At 43.0% G+C, this 16,995-nt stretch overlaps 1 protein-coding gene across 1 annotated transcript in view; it reads left to right on the top strand.

Moving 5' to 3' along the window:
• CPNE4 (copine 4) overlaps positions 1 to 16,704 on the top strand; it is a 462,890-nt gene extending 446,186 nt beyond the window's left edge. Inside the window, exons 13-16 of the mRNA XM_077752280.1 lie at positions 1,863 to 1,914; positions 3,258 to 3,391; positions 8,846 to 9,082; positions 15,024 to 16,704. Of these exons, the coding sequence (XP_077608406.1) occupies positions 1,863 to 1,914; positions 3,258 to 3,391; positions 8,846 to 9,082; positions 15,024 to 15,158 (558 nt within the window). The 3' untranslated portion in view covers positions 15,159 to 16,704. The remainder of the gene's footprint in view (positions 1 to 1,862; positions 1,915 to 3,257; positions 3,392 to 8,845; positions 9,083 to 15,023) is intronic.
• The last annotated feature ends 291 nt before the right edge of the window (positions 16,705 to 16,995 follow it).

Below are 16,995 nucleotides of genomic sequence, written 5' to 3'. Positions count from 1 at the left end.
AAACTAAAACGACCTGACAGACTAAGATTAAGAGATTTCACACGCAGGAATTAGCAGAGCTGAGGAGATGCAATTCCTGTCAGATGGGGTATCAATTCCAGAACGTGGGCAGATGGGTGCCAACCTTCTTCCCAGAGCTGCTGAGTTTTGCAAATGAAATGCACTTCAGCAACTACCAGTCCAGCTACACAGAGATGCTTCAACATCCTCCATTGTATCCCCACCAGGTCATCTTCTGGTCTCAGCTTGGCCCAGCAGGGCTAAGGACAAAGGTGTGCAGTATGCTTGTTCCAGGCCCTCCTTTTCTCATCTGTGACATCTGCCTGGTCCCCCCTCCTGGAGTAACTCATCCTTCTTGCTGTTTTCTGAAGCCCTCATGCTCACCTGATCTGTTGGCTCCATGCTGCCTGTCAGCTAACTTACTCTTCCTGCTGCCTTAACAGGCATCCCTCATATATTCTCATCTGTGCTCTCAAAAAGCCTTGCAAATGCCCCTTTTCCATGCCTAATTTCCCCTCTGCCCTAATAGGCTCTGATGGTCTCAATCAGCCAGGTGCCCCGGATGACAGGGTTATCACAATTTACTTCTTTAGGATAAAATCTCAGAGTTGTCTTGAAACTGAGCCACAAGGGCCTCTGTCTTACTTTACACTTTCCTGGGAATAGATCTTGAGACAAGGATTTGGATGCAAGTTGCTTATTTGAGAGGTGGAGGAAACCTCAACAGAGGGTGGGAAAATGGGGGAAAGTCAACCTAAGGAATGCTAACAAGCCAGTTACCACTGTGGGCAGCTGGAGCGTAATTCTGCTGGGAGAACAATGTAGAGCACACACAACATAGAGCACACACAGACCCCAAGAGTTAAGAGAGCTGGGGTATTGATACACCTTATCCTGTCATCCAGTGAGTGACGAAGGGCTACTCCCAGGGACATTCGTTTCCCAAAACTTTCAGCTGGGCAGGCAAAGCAGGCTCTGGAGGCCTGAGAAAGACTAAAGGTAAGTAAAGCTGGTAAGATGGTTGGAAGTCAGCTGACTTCCTGGAAGTTCTTGGGGCAAAAAAAGTGGGCTAACGTGAACACTAAAAGGGGTCTTTTAACACAGTTACCTATTTCTAGCCTCTAATAGAGTCAATGCTTGGAAATAGCTTTTGAAATGCAAGTCTCTATATAATTCCAAATGATCCAATAAAAATGGCCTGATACCAAAACATCCCTCTTGTTTTATCAGGTTTTAGAAACAAAAAAGTAAACAATATCTTATTCAATCTTATGGTCCTGCCTGGTCTGGCCAGGTAGAGGAATTTGTGTTGGAAGGTTAAAAAGTACATTACTTTATTACTTTTCCTGGAGTAGAGTCCGTTTTACCTGTATATATGTGAAAATCCTCAGGCCCTATATTTCTGCATGTCATATTTGTTAGAATGATTCTTAAACGTCAACAGCTTAGCTGGAGCCTTTATAACCATCACCATGTTGAGCAGACAGCTTGGGTTACTGAGGGTCCAAATAGATCTCAGCCAAATCTAAGCCTCCAGCCTGTGGTCAGTTCTATCTGGAAGCTATTTGGAGTTACATTTTTCTGAAATCTTTTCTTCAATTCCTTTTATATGCCTTATTCTCCCCTCCTGCCAGCATTTATCTGATTCTAGAAAATCTTCCTGTCACCTCAACTCCACAGGGAGCTTAGAATTCACCCTCCATCTCAGATTGATTGTGTAAAGGCTTAAAATGGTTCCTGCTGCTTAACACATAATGAATGTAATGGGCATTTGTTTGCAAACTCTAAGCCCCAGTGCCTCCTTACTGGATTAAAGTTGTAATTCTCCTTTCTTCCTTTTTTAAATTTTAATTGGTGTCTAGGTCTCTCACGACTTCGCAATCAACTTTAATGAAGACAACCCGGAATGTGCAGGTAAATCACACATAAAAGAAAGCCAAGGTCTCACAGCCCTTCTGTGTGTACTTTTCCTATTTTAGTCTCTCTCCTCTGATGCAGTGTGTCAGTTATCCACAGTCATCTGTCCACAGCAGACAACTAGGCTTTCTTGATCCAAATAAATTTACTACTCCAAAGGCAACGGAGAGCCATAATAACAGAGCAGAAATATAGCCATAAAAGACAGAATGCAGGGGTGCCAGGCTGGCTCAGTTGGTTAAACATCTGACATTGGCTCAGGTCATGATCTCACAGTCTGTGAGTTCGAGCCCCGTATCAGTTTCTGTGCTAATAGCACAGAGCTTGCTTCAGATTCTGTGTCTCCCTCTCTTTCTGCCCCTCCTCCACTCATGCTCACTCTCTCTCACTCTCTCTCTCAAAAACAAATAAACATTAAAAATTCTTAAGGAATGCATATGTCTTGAGCTTACAGCAAGAGTATTGATAGTAATTTCTGGATTTCTCTGCCAAAAAATCATGGGGGAGAAATTTGCCCAATTGGGCAATGATACACTACCCCTCTTTCTGCTTTCCAAGTTTACACCAGGGATTTATTTATCACAACTTTCTCCTCTATAAAGGAATACGGAGAGGGGGAATCATCAAAATCATTTGCCACGTTCAACATGTTAGCAAAGGATATATCCTCAGTGATTTCAAACAAGTAGCTTTATGGTTTTGTGCCAGAAAGAGCCTTCTCATAGGCTTTCGCCAGTGTTCCATTATTTCCAACAAGAAATTCCACAACATATTCCATTAAATAATGATGATCACATGATATACACATGACTCCTACAGGCGGCCAAGGATGATATATACTAGAGTAGAGTCAGCAGGTGGTGTGAAAACTAGAGAAACATTAGAGCTGACTTGCCCAGTGGCTAAGAGCACAGTCTTGAGAGAGAGCCAGGCAAGACCCAGGCTTGAATCCTGAGATTCCGACTTACTCACTTTGTGACCTGAGGCAGATCATTTAGCCTCCCTGAGCCTCAGTTTCATCACCTATAAAAGGGGTATAACATCTATTTCATTGTGCTGTGAGGATCTAATGGAATCTTTTGTGTAAAGTGGGATATTAGGGAAATGTCTGTGGAAATGGTTGCTTTTGACTTGAGTCTTTAAAGAGAATGATTTCAGCAGTAGTGCAGGCAACACCACCAGTGATGTGGTATTTTCCTTTTTACCTTACGGACATAAATGTGACATTGATAAGGACTATTGGGGCAATTTAATGCTTTATTTCTGTGTGGGTTGATTGATTGCATATATATTTAAGGGGACTACTGAACTGCTACTGATCTTTGCCAATTTCACCTTAGGAATTCAAGGAGTTGTGGAAGCCTATCAGAGCTGCCTTCCGAAGCTCCAGCTCTACGGTCCCACCAACATCGCTCCCATCATTCAGAAGGTCGCCAAGTCAGCATCAGAGGAAACTAACACCAAGGAGGCATCGGTAAGGGGAGGGCTGGTCTTCCTGCTAAAGGATGTTTACCCAACCGGATATTGACCGTAGCACCCATCCCACTCTGACAATAAATCCAAACATTTCTACTTGTGTGAGTTTGGACAAGTGACTTCACCCTCCCCCACCCTCAGTCTCCTCATCTGAAAACTGAAGATAATGATACCAAACTCTGCTGGGTTATTGTGAAAATCAGAGATGACATATCTCAAATATCTGTCACATTACCTGAACCCAGGAGACATGCAACAACGGAAACTATTATAGTCCACTGCAGGTCGCACTCACCTCATGTTCCTGGGGCAAAAAAAAATTGTCCAAAAATTAGCTTGCTTTCCAATGTACCCACCCATACTACAGATGAAAGCAAAGCAAAGCAGAAGTAAAACAATGGACGATTCTGTCCCCTGGTGGTCAGAGGCAGCAACACAAAGCATCATGACAAATATTTGTTTTACATTCTATTAATGGTTTTTTTTAAGAAAAATGCAAACCAAGGTCACGAGGCTGAAACGAGTTTGGTTTTATCCCTAAAATCTTAGAGTTGAATATAACCACAGTAATTTTTCCATATGTCATTTTTAATGGTACCAATATCTTTGTTTACTAGCTTTCTTTACTTTTTTTTTTTTTTTTCTTTTTCAGATTTAGTAGAACATTGCCAATATGTGAAATTTTCTCTAATTTTATGTTGGGTTCCAAGATACTGCATTTCCATGAAGAAGCTTATGTGCTACTCCCTCATCTCCTGACATGAACCCCTCCAACCTATGTGTGCAGGTTCTCAGCCTTCCTCATGTTAGAGTAGATGGAGGCCTTTGCTGGTATCTGATGTCAGTCTCTTGACTTGTGCACTGGAGCTCATCCCCTCTCAGTTGTCCAAGGCCGTTGGTCCAGCAGTTATGTTCCCCTTCTCTGCTTGTCATCAATTTCCCCTTCCTACTGCAGACTATTTCCATTAGCAAATAAAACAAGCTATAATGTCTATTTGAATTAAAATCTCTCCCTTGACACCACTTTACCCTTTAGCTACTGTCCCTTACTTTACTCTCCTTTAAGACAAAAGAAGGGTCTACCTCACTGTCTCCATCCACCCATACCAGTCAGACTTTCCTCCCCAACATTCTTCTGAAAATTGTACTTCTCAGAGTCAATAACACCTCCATCTTGCCAAACCCACAGAGGCCACAGAGAAAACTGAATCCTCACAGATAGAAGATTTAGAAATAAGAGTTGGACAGGATCAGTATTTTATTTTATTTTTTTAACTTTTTTTCAATCACCAGAACTTTAAATTCAAATTCTTCAAATTATACCTTGCTCAGAAATCCAACATATAAAATAGATTTTAAGAAAATAGACCATTCTTGCTAAATCTGGGCCAAGGGATGAGATTCAAACTTGCCTGTTTGCCTTTACCTCTTTTATCCCCAAGAGCATATAAGATATTCACAGGGCTCCCTAGAGCCCAGTTTAAAAACTGAATGATCCCAGCCCCTCTAGCAACCAGGACCCACAAGAATAAAAAGAACTGGGCAGGTGTGGGTCTGGATTCAGGCCTGATGTAAGCCCATGTGAGTTTTTGGTCATGACTCACTCCTTCAAGAACAGGTGTGTCTGCTCTGAAAGACCAGGTCAGGAATCAGTGAAGGAAGTCTCTAATCCACACAACCTCAGATACTTTACCCTGAAGTCCAGAAACACTGATGTTTTCCACTAGAGATTTTCCCTGTTCTTCAAACAGTGTATGGTCCAGGACCCCTTGTTATCACTGATTGCTAACCTTGGGCCTCTTGAGCAAGTTGTACAGGGAGTCTATGGCGGTCAGATTTTCTTCTCAATTTTGTGGAACTCTTGGAGGAATAAAAAAATCCCCTCTTTATCTAAACAAGACCTCCAGTTCATCCAAAGACTATAATATTTCATCTGTGAGCATTTTCCTAGCCTGACTTTGGAAGTAACTGCTACTGCTTGCTTTATCGGAAATTTCCATCAGGATTTCGATCCGGCAGTCTGCAGCCTGTTACTTTTAGCTAGTTTGAACCTGGAAGGATGAGATTCTAGAATCCCGACAATCTTTTCAGACCAGGGTTCTGGCCCTGTTTTGTTCCAGGGACACCATTAACAGCTGGTGAAGCCCATGGACCACTTCTCAGAAATGCTTTTAAATGTGCAAAATATGGAAACTAATTTGACAATAAACTATTTGTAAAAAAAAAAAAATGTGCAAAATAAAATATATATTGTAAATAAACCAAATATGTGGAAATGCATTCAGCAAAACATTTTTAAAGGTGGCTAAGAAGCATGATAAATATAGTAATAAAATGCTTCTTTTATTAACATTAAATTATGAGAACCAGTAACTAGTCTAATAAGTCGGTAATTTCTAAGTAGTGTTGTTATAAATGACATAGTAAGATATTTTCAGTCACTGTAATTTAACAGGAAAATATTCTGTGATTTCTATTGGTGATGAAGTTGTAAGTACAGTTAAAACTAATTTTATTTGTTGATTATATTAAGAATTGAAATAATGATAAATTTCAGTTAGAGGTTGTGAAAATAAAAATGTAATTTACCCCAAGTTCTCAGTCTTCAAAATCTGAAATATCTGAAATATTTCAATAGTCCACAGACCCAAGTTAAGAATCCCTGCTCTAGGGGCTCCTGGTTGGCTCAGTTGGTAGAGCATGCACCTGTTGGCTTTGGGGTTATGAGTTCAAGCCCAATGTTTGGTGTAGAGTTTACTTAAATATAAAATATTTAAAAAAACAAAATCCCTGCTCTAGATGAAAAGTCAACAAACTATATTCTGCAGCATGCTTTTCAATGGTTTGCAAGCTAAGAAGTGCTTCTACATTTTTAAATGGTTGAAAAAAATCAAAAGAAGAAGAAGAATTTCATGGCACATGGAAATTATATGACATTTAAAACTTCAGAGTCCGTCACTAAAATGTTATCAGAACACAGCCATGCCCGTTCACATAAAGTATAGAATATTGCTGTTCTCATATTACACGAGCAAGATTAGGTTGTTGGACAGAGATCAGTATGGCATGTAAAGCCTAAATTACTGGTTATTGTCCCTTTACATAAAATATTTTCCCAACCCTGTCTCTAGACCATTTCAACTCTGAAGTCTCTTGATGTGGTAGTGTGACTCTCGGGTGTTTTTGTTTCGGGAGTCATTGAGCAGGTAGGGACAACCCATCCCCTGGACTACAAAGATCAGATCAGATGGCAGTTGAGGAGAGTGGAGAAAGGAAGACTATGACACAGAAGCAATCTCCATCTAGGTGTGACATCTGCCCGGCCTTCCAAGGCATACCCTGGGAAGGGTGATTGGTGGCTCTGGTGTTTCCTATACCTCTTCCCTGTATACCCAACCACCAAGTGGCCTCCTTCTGCCCCTTCTCTGTGCCTCCCTAGCTGTATCCTCGGGTCGTCCTACTGAACTCTTCCTCTAAACTCCCAGACTACCCATTTTGTAACTGTATAAGACTCAAAGAGCATGGCTATGGATGAAAATGTACCACTCAAATGAATCTGAAACTTGCTTGGTTAGCCGGAACTAGGGATGGGCAGTTCATTAATGGACATAGAACAGAATTAGTGTTTACATTAAACTATATGGAAAACATTTAGAACATGTGGCTGTCTTCAACATAGTGTGAGTTTCTGTTCTCTCCAATTGCACTTTTGACCAGTTATTTTGTTTAAAATGTGTTTTTTTCAGACTTACAAAGAGAAGTGGGAACTGTTAACACTACTAGCCTGTGTCCAACCTTTTAAGTATGATCCTCAAAACCAAATGTTTTCAGAATGTGGCTATTCTATCCAGCCTTTCTTCTTTGAAATATGGCCACCTGAAATAGCTTAATAACCCCACATTTATTCCCTGTAGATGTTGGGCCCATTGCAACAATTGTAGTAGATTGGCCCGAGTGGGATGTCAGGGTCCTGCTTCCCTCTCATCTCACAGTAGAGGATCTCATGATGCTACTCACAACAGTGATGACCTCTGATAGTCTTCCTTCTCCAGACCCCATAGGATGTCTTGAGCCCTCCCTGTGCTGATGGATACAGAGCCTCTGTGGCAGTCTCCATCCCAGATGAGCCACCCTCCATCCCATCCAGGTGAAAGAGGCCAGCCAGGCTGCAGGCAGGGAGCCAGAACTTGCAGGAGGAAGCCACAGGAGCTGAGTACCTACAGTCACACTCAAAGTAAACCATGGTGCATGGCCTTTGGGGAAAGAGGCAGTAACCTTCACTCTCACCAGCAAGGCTCTAGACTAGGGCTGTCCACTAGAAATATAATGGGAGTTGTATATGCAATTTTAATTTCTCTAGTGGCCACATTTTTTAAAGTTAAAAGAATCATGGGAATTACTTTTATTGAAACCCAATATAACTAAAATATTATATTCTCGTCTTTTTTTTTATTTTTTTTAGTATTTACTTATTTTTGAGACAGAGACAGAGTGCGAATGGGGGAGGGGCAGAGAGAGAGAGTCACAGAATCTGAAGCAAGCTCCAGGCTCTGAGCTGTCAGCACAGAGCCCGACATGGGGCTAGAACCCACAAACCGCGAGATCATGACCTGAGTGAAGTTGGATGCTTAACCAACTGAGCCACCAGGTGCCCCTAAAATATTCTCATCTTAATATATGTTCCATATAAAAATTATTAATAAAATATTTTACATTTTTTCTTTTGTCCTCAGTCTTGAAAAATCTGTGTGTATTTAATACATAACAGCGTCTTAGTTTGGATGCTAAATCATCACCACAAATACTTGATCTTTGTACAGATTTTATATATTAATCATTGAGAAATTAGATTCACATACCTGAGTTTTTCCAGATGTCCTGCAAAGGTTTCCAATAACTGAATCCAGTCTTCATTTTGAAAGTTAAATTTAAATTCATTTAAATGAAATAAAATTAAAACTCCAGGTCCTCTGTTCCTCTAGCCACATTTCAAGGGCTCAGTGGTCACATGGAGCTCATGGTATTACATGGGGCCATTCATTCGTGGACTCTGAAAAATCCCCCAGCTGAAGAGAACGAGATAAGTGGTCTAGTCCCACTCCTCACTTAGGAGATGAAGAGACTTAGACCCAGAAGAGGTAAGGAGTTTTCCCAGGAACTCAGAGAGTGAGTCTTTGAAGCCTTGAATGAGTCTTCACTCCCTTCTGCTGCTCTGTCCACTACACTGTGCTTTGTAATTGTCACTAAGGTGATTATTAGAATTAACCCACAATTACTTGCAGGCATTTAGGCTGCATTCATCATAACCTTAAGTCTTTAGAGCTATAACACAGGACTCAATAAAAGTCGTGATGGTCAGTATACACAAAAGCCTCCTGGGTGCATAACTGGTTTGTCCTTGTCTCCCCCACCTCTCCATCCCTGTCGTCACCTGGCCTTCGATCGATCACAGCAATACTTCATCCTGCTGATCCTCACCGACGGTGTCATCACAGATATGGCCGACACCCGGGAGGCCATTGTCCACGCCTCCCACCTCCCCATGTCGGTCATCATCGTTGGGGTGGGCAACGCTGACTTCAGCGACATGCAGATGCTGGATGGTGACGACGGCATTCTGAGGTCACCCAAGGGAGAGCCTGTCCTCCGAGACATCGTCCAGTTCGTGCCCTTCAGGAACTTCAAACACGTACGCATATCTCTGGGGCTTCCCGTGGAAGAGCAGAACCCAAGCCAGCTCGCTCCCACACGTTGCCACCAGTGTCTGGGGGGAAGCCACGCTAGCTGTCCCTGCCAGGCCGGGCCATCCCACCCGCAGGATGCATAGAGCTTGGCTCTTTGGAGAAAGACGTGTAATTTAAGTGATAACTGAGGAGTCATGCTAACTGCGGTAGCCTGCGTTTCACTGGCACTTGCCCTCATCCGTATAATTTCGGCTCTCTAGTGCGCACAGTGCTGCATGTGCCATGGGGCAGGCTGTTCCCAGCCTGAGGGTGCCGGGCTGACGTAGCAAGGAGAAGCTGAAGTTCAGCCTGGGTTCTCCTTGTCAAGCCACGTACCCTCAGAGCTGCCTGTGTTTCCCTTGGAAAAGTATATTTTTGAAACGATAGAGAGCTAAATCCTCTATAAATATACAGTAAACAGCATGAAAGATTTATTTAACCCATTAATGAGAGAACCAGAAAGATAACAAAGCTATTCAAAGGAGGGTATAAAATAGCTGATTATGGTCAGGGGGTGGGGGGAGGGCAATACTGGCATACGTTTGTTTGCTAGGCAGATTCAAAACTGCCTAATGACCAAAAGGGTTAAAAAATAATAATTATCATCTTTAGATTACTTCCTCGACTGGGCAGAAATCTTGTCAGGTTTCTGCAAGTTAACATCTAGCTTGACGGCCGTGGACTCCCATCAGTAACAAACAGTAAGTCAAGCGGTGCTGCAGTCCCCAGACGCCCCTGAAGCAGGCCCATGACACAGTGCTCTCACGTGGCATTAAGGAATTGCTCTGTAACCGGTTTTCGGCATCTCCTAATTTGGGATGATTTTTAACTCCACGGAAGAAGAGGCACCTTTTAAATGTACACAAAACCCTGCATGTATAGGGCCACACTTGCCCAGAGTGACACCTTCTCTGAGATACACAAAGGTTCTCTCTGTGCTGGTAGTGGCTCTGAGGGGTTCTTCAGAGCCTCCTCCGGCTGTATCTGGGCATCACAGGTGTTGTCACAGACAGTCCTCCGTGTTCTTTGGTCCCATGCCCCTTGTTTGGGCCGCTCACAAGCAGAGCACCCCCAGGCCCTGTAGCCACGGAGGCCTTGCCCTCCCCTCTGCGTGTGGTGCCAGCAAATATTGCTTCCAGGGCTGCTAACTGAACCTGAACTGCCCCAGCAGGAGGGAATCAGAATCCTGGTGCCCTGAAGATCCCCAGAAGTCCCCTTGGAAATGACAAGAACCCCCTCCTCTCCATGCTACAGAGAGCCCTCTGTCACCTGGACCACTAATGCAGACCACCAATGCCTACACTTCCCGTCCCCCTGCTGGAAATGTCTTTGGCTTCCTCTCCAGCCCCTCCGTCCTCAGGCCCGAAGTCAGTTGTTAAGGGTCAGGCACTCTGCCATCCACTTTGAGCTTTTCCTTCTGACATTTTTGGGAAAGCCTTTCTCTTCAAGACAAAACCCTCATTCATATGAAACCCTTTTGCTCTCCTAGTCATTTTATCGGATACATCCAGAAACATCTGAATCCCAGTCTGGGCTCGCACTGGGACCCTAGCTACACTGGGTAAGGCAAGTGTGGAAGTAGGATGGATAGGTCACTGTTTATTTTCAACAAGTCCCAGGGACGGCGTCAGAGCCTTTGGCATATGCTTTTCACAAATTGCTGCTTACCACCTTTTGGGGACAGGATTTAAAGAAAACATTCAGATAAATCACAAGCCCAGCAGCTTCCACTGAACCCTACATCTCTTGGCCTGCCGGGACTACTTAGAGAAGATGGCTGCACACTCCAGGGCTCCTTACTGCCACACAATTGCCATTCTCCTTTTAAGGAGAACTGTGTGTAATTAGAATCATTAAAGGAGCCTAAAATCAATCCCTGGTTACAGCGGTGAGTACAGAGGGAGCTCCAAGTAGCACCAAGCCCCCAAAGAGCACACAGGCAATAACGTGGGTGAGGGCTAGCTGCGGAAGACAAGACGGTGTTTTGCCTGGGGAGGGTGCTTCCAAATGAAAGAGGCTTACTAAATAAAAGAGGCTCACCAAGCCCTCAGGTCGTCTGCATGGGGACAGCAAGGAGTGGTATCTGCTAGGTGGAGGGATGTGCTAGAGCAAGCTAAGTGTGCTGCAATTTGTTCATTAGAGAAGCGACTTACCACCTAATGCCCAAGGTGGGGAGAGGGGCTTGTCCTCGCAGAGTCTCATGTCCTGCCCCATTTTGTCAGCCAGGTAGAAGTAGCCACATAACTGACCACCACTTTGTGTGAGTGAAGAGGGGTCAAAAGACCTCACCGCCTAGGAGATTCATGCACTTCCCCAAACCACCCTTTTTCTGTCCCTGCATGCACACACATGTGCGTACACACACACACACACACACCTGCACACACACCTGCGTGCTATAGCAATGCCACAGAGCCATGCAAGTTCTCGCCTCTCCCCCAGCCTCCTCGTATTCCTCAAAGAATCATCGAGTACCTTCTGTGGGCACAGCATGTGCTAGACTAGGACCACAGTGAGATGATAAAGCCACAGGTCCTTGAGGAATTTGCTGGAGAATTATAGAGTTGGGACACAGGTGTCCACAGAAAACTCCCATGCTAAGCAACCTGTGGGTGATTGGAAAGAGCTCAAATGTTGCTATAGGACTTCAGAGGCAGCAGAGAGGAAAGCCTCACAGCTTGAGCTGATAAGAGGAAGGACAGCACCTTAGTGGGTAGGAAGTTGAGGGCGTCGTCCGCAAGAAGGGCAGCGCCCTGATCAGGGTGAGGGAGGGGTGCTGCTTGCGCATGTCTGCTGCCCCGTCTCCAGATGCTCTGTGGGTGACAAAAACAACTCCAGGAGCATATCACCCAGCTTATCTTCATGGTTTTCAGATTCAAGTTTGAAAACCATATCATTATCCAAACAAATCTACTCTGAATTCAATACACAGTAAATAAAATGGAAGGTGAGCTGGTATCATTTCATATTCCCTCTCATTGCATAATAACTCAAAGCTTTGAAGTGGACAAGGCACAGACTCTGAGCTGTGTGGCTCTGGGCAAGTTATTTAACCTTTCTGTGTGAGAGACTTTCATCTGTAAAACGAGGCAGATGACAATGAAGGTGATGCCTATATAAAGCTTAGCACAGTACCTGGTCCTCGTGGGTAGTTAATAAATATAGCTGCAAACACCAGCTGTGTTCACATTTTTGGCCTTTTCCCCAACCAGATAATGTGCTCAAGGCCTAATTGCTCACCAGAGCCACAAGCCCAGATATGCAAAGGAATGGGAGAGTACTTTAGGAACTGTGCTGTGTAGGGGTGCCTGGGTGGCTCGTTCGGCTAAGCATCTGACTTTGGCTCAGGTCATGAGCCAAAGGTTCATGGGTTCGAGCCCCATGTCAGGCTCTGCACTGACAGTGTAAAACCTGCTTGGGAGTCTCTCTCTCTCCCTCTCTCTGCCCCTCCCCCACTCATGCTTTCTCTCTGTCTCTCTTTCTCTCTCTCTCTCTCTCAGTGAATGAATAAACTTTAAAAAATTTTTTAAGAAAAGAAACTGCTAATACAGTGACAAATAGCTACATGTGGCTGTTTAAATTTAAATTAATTAAAATGAAATAAAATTTAAAATTCGGCTTTCAGTCACACCACCCACATTTCAAGGGCTGGATAATCACATGCATCTAGTGACTACCATACTGGACAGTGCAGAAATAGAATATTTCCATCATCGTACTGAATTCCATTTGGCAGCACTATTTCGGAATATCTTTGTCTTCAAATAACAGCAGATTCATCTTACAGTGGACTGCACAAGTGGTTCTTAACCAGGGACAACTTTGCCAACGTCTGGAGACATTTATGATGGTGATAGTTTTGGGGTGCTACTTGCATGTAGTGATTAGAGGCCAGGGGTGCTGGTAAACATCCCACAAGGCACAGGACAGTTCCCCACACCAAGAATTATCTGGCCCAAAATGACAATAGTGCCAAATTGAGAAACTCTGGATTATATAAATACAAATACATTGTTCTTATGTATCAAGAAGTTAAGGACCGGCTGCTGCCGACATCTTCTTTTTACTGATTTGATAGTATCAGGACAAGTACTTGGTGATTCCTCTTGCTGCTGTCTCATGATGATAAAACAGTTAACCATAGCTCCAGGAATTACATTCTCGTCCAAAGAAAAGAAGAGGGAAACGGAGCCAACCATGTCTGTTCCCTCTAATCAATAAAGAAAAGCTTTCTAAGAAACATCCTTATGTCTCAAAAGACGGAACTGGGGCATGTGGCCATCCCTAAATGCAAGGGAGGCTGGGATATTAAGTATTTGGTTTACTCTATGAGATGTGGCCAGAGAGTAAAGAGTAGGAATGACTTTCATAGCTACCCCAGTGCACATGTGGACCATGCTCTAACACACAACTCTGAAAAGACATTAATAAACTAAAACATTCACGGATGTCAAGTGCCCAACATGCTAAGACATCTTCGAAATGTGAGAGGTCACTTTAGAAAAACTCCCCATCATGTTTTCAGAAGGTTGTTTTTAAGATATGTGTCTCTATTTTGAGCCTCCTCAAAACTGTATGAGATAAAAACCAATCTCTATTTGCTAGTTTGTCTCTGAGAACACGGGGACTTAGCCAAGTTGAATGGCTGAGCGGCAAGCCACAGAGGAAGGAAAAAGCAAGAAACCAGGTCATTCGGCATGTAGTCGAGCCCTCTTTCTTTCCCTTGCTGAGGAATCTCAAACACTTGTTAACTGGTCCCTCGGCTTCAAGTTTTCAACTTCAATAATAGCTAATAATGAGGCTTCGGCAATTTTACTTGCCCTGAGGTTAGAAAGTTAGTACCGAATGCCAGAGCCAGAGGTCAGAGCCAGCTATGTATGACTCCAGAGTCCATGCAAATAACGACCCCCATCTTCCTCTGACCCAAATCATACAGTGGGACCATAATGCTGATAGAATAAGACTACATTAATCAGTTGTATTCAAGACCCTCCATCACCTGCCCTCAAGCTTATTTTCCAACTGAATCCTCTAACAGTTCTATATCTCCCAACACAGACACACACACACACACACACACACACACACACACACACACACACTCACACTCCCTTCAGCCCCATCAGATGACTCCTGTCCCTAGAATGATCAAATATCATTCCCCTTCTTCTCTACATTTTAAAACATGCCTAACTTAAATACCACCTCTTCTTGGAAGCCTGCTGTGATTTCCTCTAATATGACTTAGTCTTTTCGTTTTCTGTGCTCTGTTCCCAGAGCATTAGTGACTCTAGAGCAGTGCTTCCCAAATTGCAGTATGCATAGGAATCACCCTTGTGGCACTAAGTTAAAATGCAGATTACAATTCAGTAGCTCTGGGTTGGGTCTAACACTGTACATTTCTATGAAGCTCCCATGTAATGTGCTGCTGTTGTTCCACAACAGGTACCGCATTCAAGCTCACAGTAGTGTTCATTGTGGTCACACCACACTCCCCTGTCATGATTACAGCTCCTTTAATGGCAAGAACCGCAAACTCTTATAAACCCTGGCATCATTCCTGGAATTGAATGCAACTTGGGAACAAAACTTAAAAGCAATTCATTCTGCCGTCCAAATTCCACCCGTCTTCAGATGTGGATAGCTCTATATTTTGAGACAGGCATGAAAAATATAATTATGACATTAAAGGTTCATTTTCTAACACTCTACAACGGTTTTGCTTGGAGTAGATGGTCAACAAATATCAATTGAATGATGAATGAATGAATGAATGAATGAATGAATGAATGAATGGGGGAGAGAGAGGGTAGCTGTTCAGAACAAGATTGCAGTCTTTTAGGCTGGTTCTGGATCAGGTTCCTTTGGCCAGGTGCCAAAGTCACGGTGATTTCTTCTTCCCTGCAGGCATCTCCAGCTGCCCTGGCAAAGAGCGTGTTGGCTGAAGTCCCAAATCAAGTCGTGGACTATTACAATGGCAAAGGGATTAAGCCAAAATGTTCATCAGAAGTGTATGAGTCTTCCAGGACACTAGCACCATGAACTCCACACACTTTTACAGAGTTGTGAAATATTATTCCTGCTACTATTTAATACTTCTACTACTCCTGTACTTAAAAAGACACACACACATACACATTTAAAAAAAATAGCACGTTTTGGTGATTTTTAACTAACTGACAATTTTTTTTGCATGTGTAGCCCTGAGGCCTGGATCTGTTAAGCTCTTACATTGTTAAAGACTTTTTACAAGGAAACACAAATAATTATAACTTACTCTTTACATTACAGCATGTCGCCTTGAAATAAAATGTTATCTGTATCTGTTTTTTATACAGGTTTGTTGAAATTTTGCTAAATTTCTTATTATCTTTACACTGTAAAGCATTTTGAAACATATACTGAATGTCGATAGCCAAAACATATTTGGTTTTATCTGCTACAGGATGAGAGACTTTTCAAAATGGCAAGATGCATGGACTGTATTTTGCATGTTTAAAATAAAAACAAACAAACAAACCACACTGTTTTCGCAATTGTTATCTCTAATCCCTCCCTGCTAAAAACGGTCTCTTTACTGAAGAAGAGGTTCATCCACCTACACACAGACTTCTAGAAGTGGGTCTGGGGTACCCGGCCCAGCACCTCTCAGACTTGACTGCGCACACAAACTACCTGAGGATCTTGTTAACCAGATCTGCAGGACCCAAGATTCTGCGTCTCTAACAAGGTCCTAGATGATGCCATTGCAGTCCACACTTAAGAGTGCTGAGGTTCTAGACTTTGGGGTGTCATCCTAGAGACCATCTGAAACAGGGAAGCACCTAGTCTGCTTTCAAAGGGCACTTCTCCCCTGCCAGTAGCACAAAAGTCCCGCCTGTCTCTGAGGTGAGAATAGAAAGTAGTGAAACTGATTCCAGAAGCTGCATACCCCAAATCAGTCTCACTGCTTTATAGTCTCACCTCTTCCTTAAACAGACAAGGAAATGTTCTTCCTTGCCAGCTCCTGCCCCTCAAAGGAGGCATCACACAACATCAACAGGAATGGTTCCATTTGTGTGTCAGTCCCTAGGAGTGACCTCAAAGAGTCTTCAGTGGGATCACAACAATGGAAACTTGTCCACGATCAATGGCCATGCAGTATGGCTTCCCAGAAACCTGGTCCACTGAGTTGATCTGTAAGCTTAGTGTGGGGCTTCTGATTGCCTCTTTTTATCACTCCTGAGAGCAAATTCTATCAGCAGAAATGCCTAGAATCATTGTTCTGCATGGAGGTGTGTTTTATTTTGATAGAAACTGGCCAGTCTTGAACCAAAACAAATGTTTCACTTGTATAATGTTCTCATGGAGAAATGGACAAGTGTTTTGCAGGTATAAAAGGCACAAGGAGGAACTTATTTTTAGTCAGAGAGATGGGGACGTAAATCACTAGGCAAAATAAATCTGTTTGTTGTTGGTTGCGGGAGGAAGTATTAATAAGCGAATCAAATGCCTTGTATGATCTCCAGTGTTATAATTATAGATCTTAACCTTGCAAATACATGTCAACCAAATGCACAACATTTTGGGAATGATGGTAAAATATGTATGACTGAAAAAATCATAAATATTTAAACTGTATTGTTTTATGAATAAATTGAGTACTTACAGAATTTTTTCTAAGAGTTATAGTCTCGTTTCTCTTTTCAAGGCAATTTGCTAACAGTGATAGATTTCATATAGATGACACACCCTCAGATTTGGACTAGCTCTTTCACAGTCCCATAGAAACATATGGATAATTGTTTTTAACAAACAAGGAATTAAAATATTAAGGCCCTATTGCACAGAATTATCTGATGGTGGTTTCCAACCCAAACTAGGACATGCACTTCCACGT

The sequence above is a fragment of the Crocuta crocuta genome, unplaced genomic scaffold (assembly GCF_008692635.1).
Source record: "Crocuta crocuta isolate KB4526 unplaced genomic scaffold, BGI_CrCroc_1.0 scaffold580, whole genome shotgun sequence".
Classification (NCBI taxonomy): Eukaryota; Metazoa; Chordata; class Mammalia; order Carnivora; family Hyaenidae; genus Crocuta; species Crocuta crocuta.
Note: the sequence above shows the minus strand (reverse complement) of the source record. Positions and strands in the feature narration are given on the sequence as shown.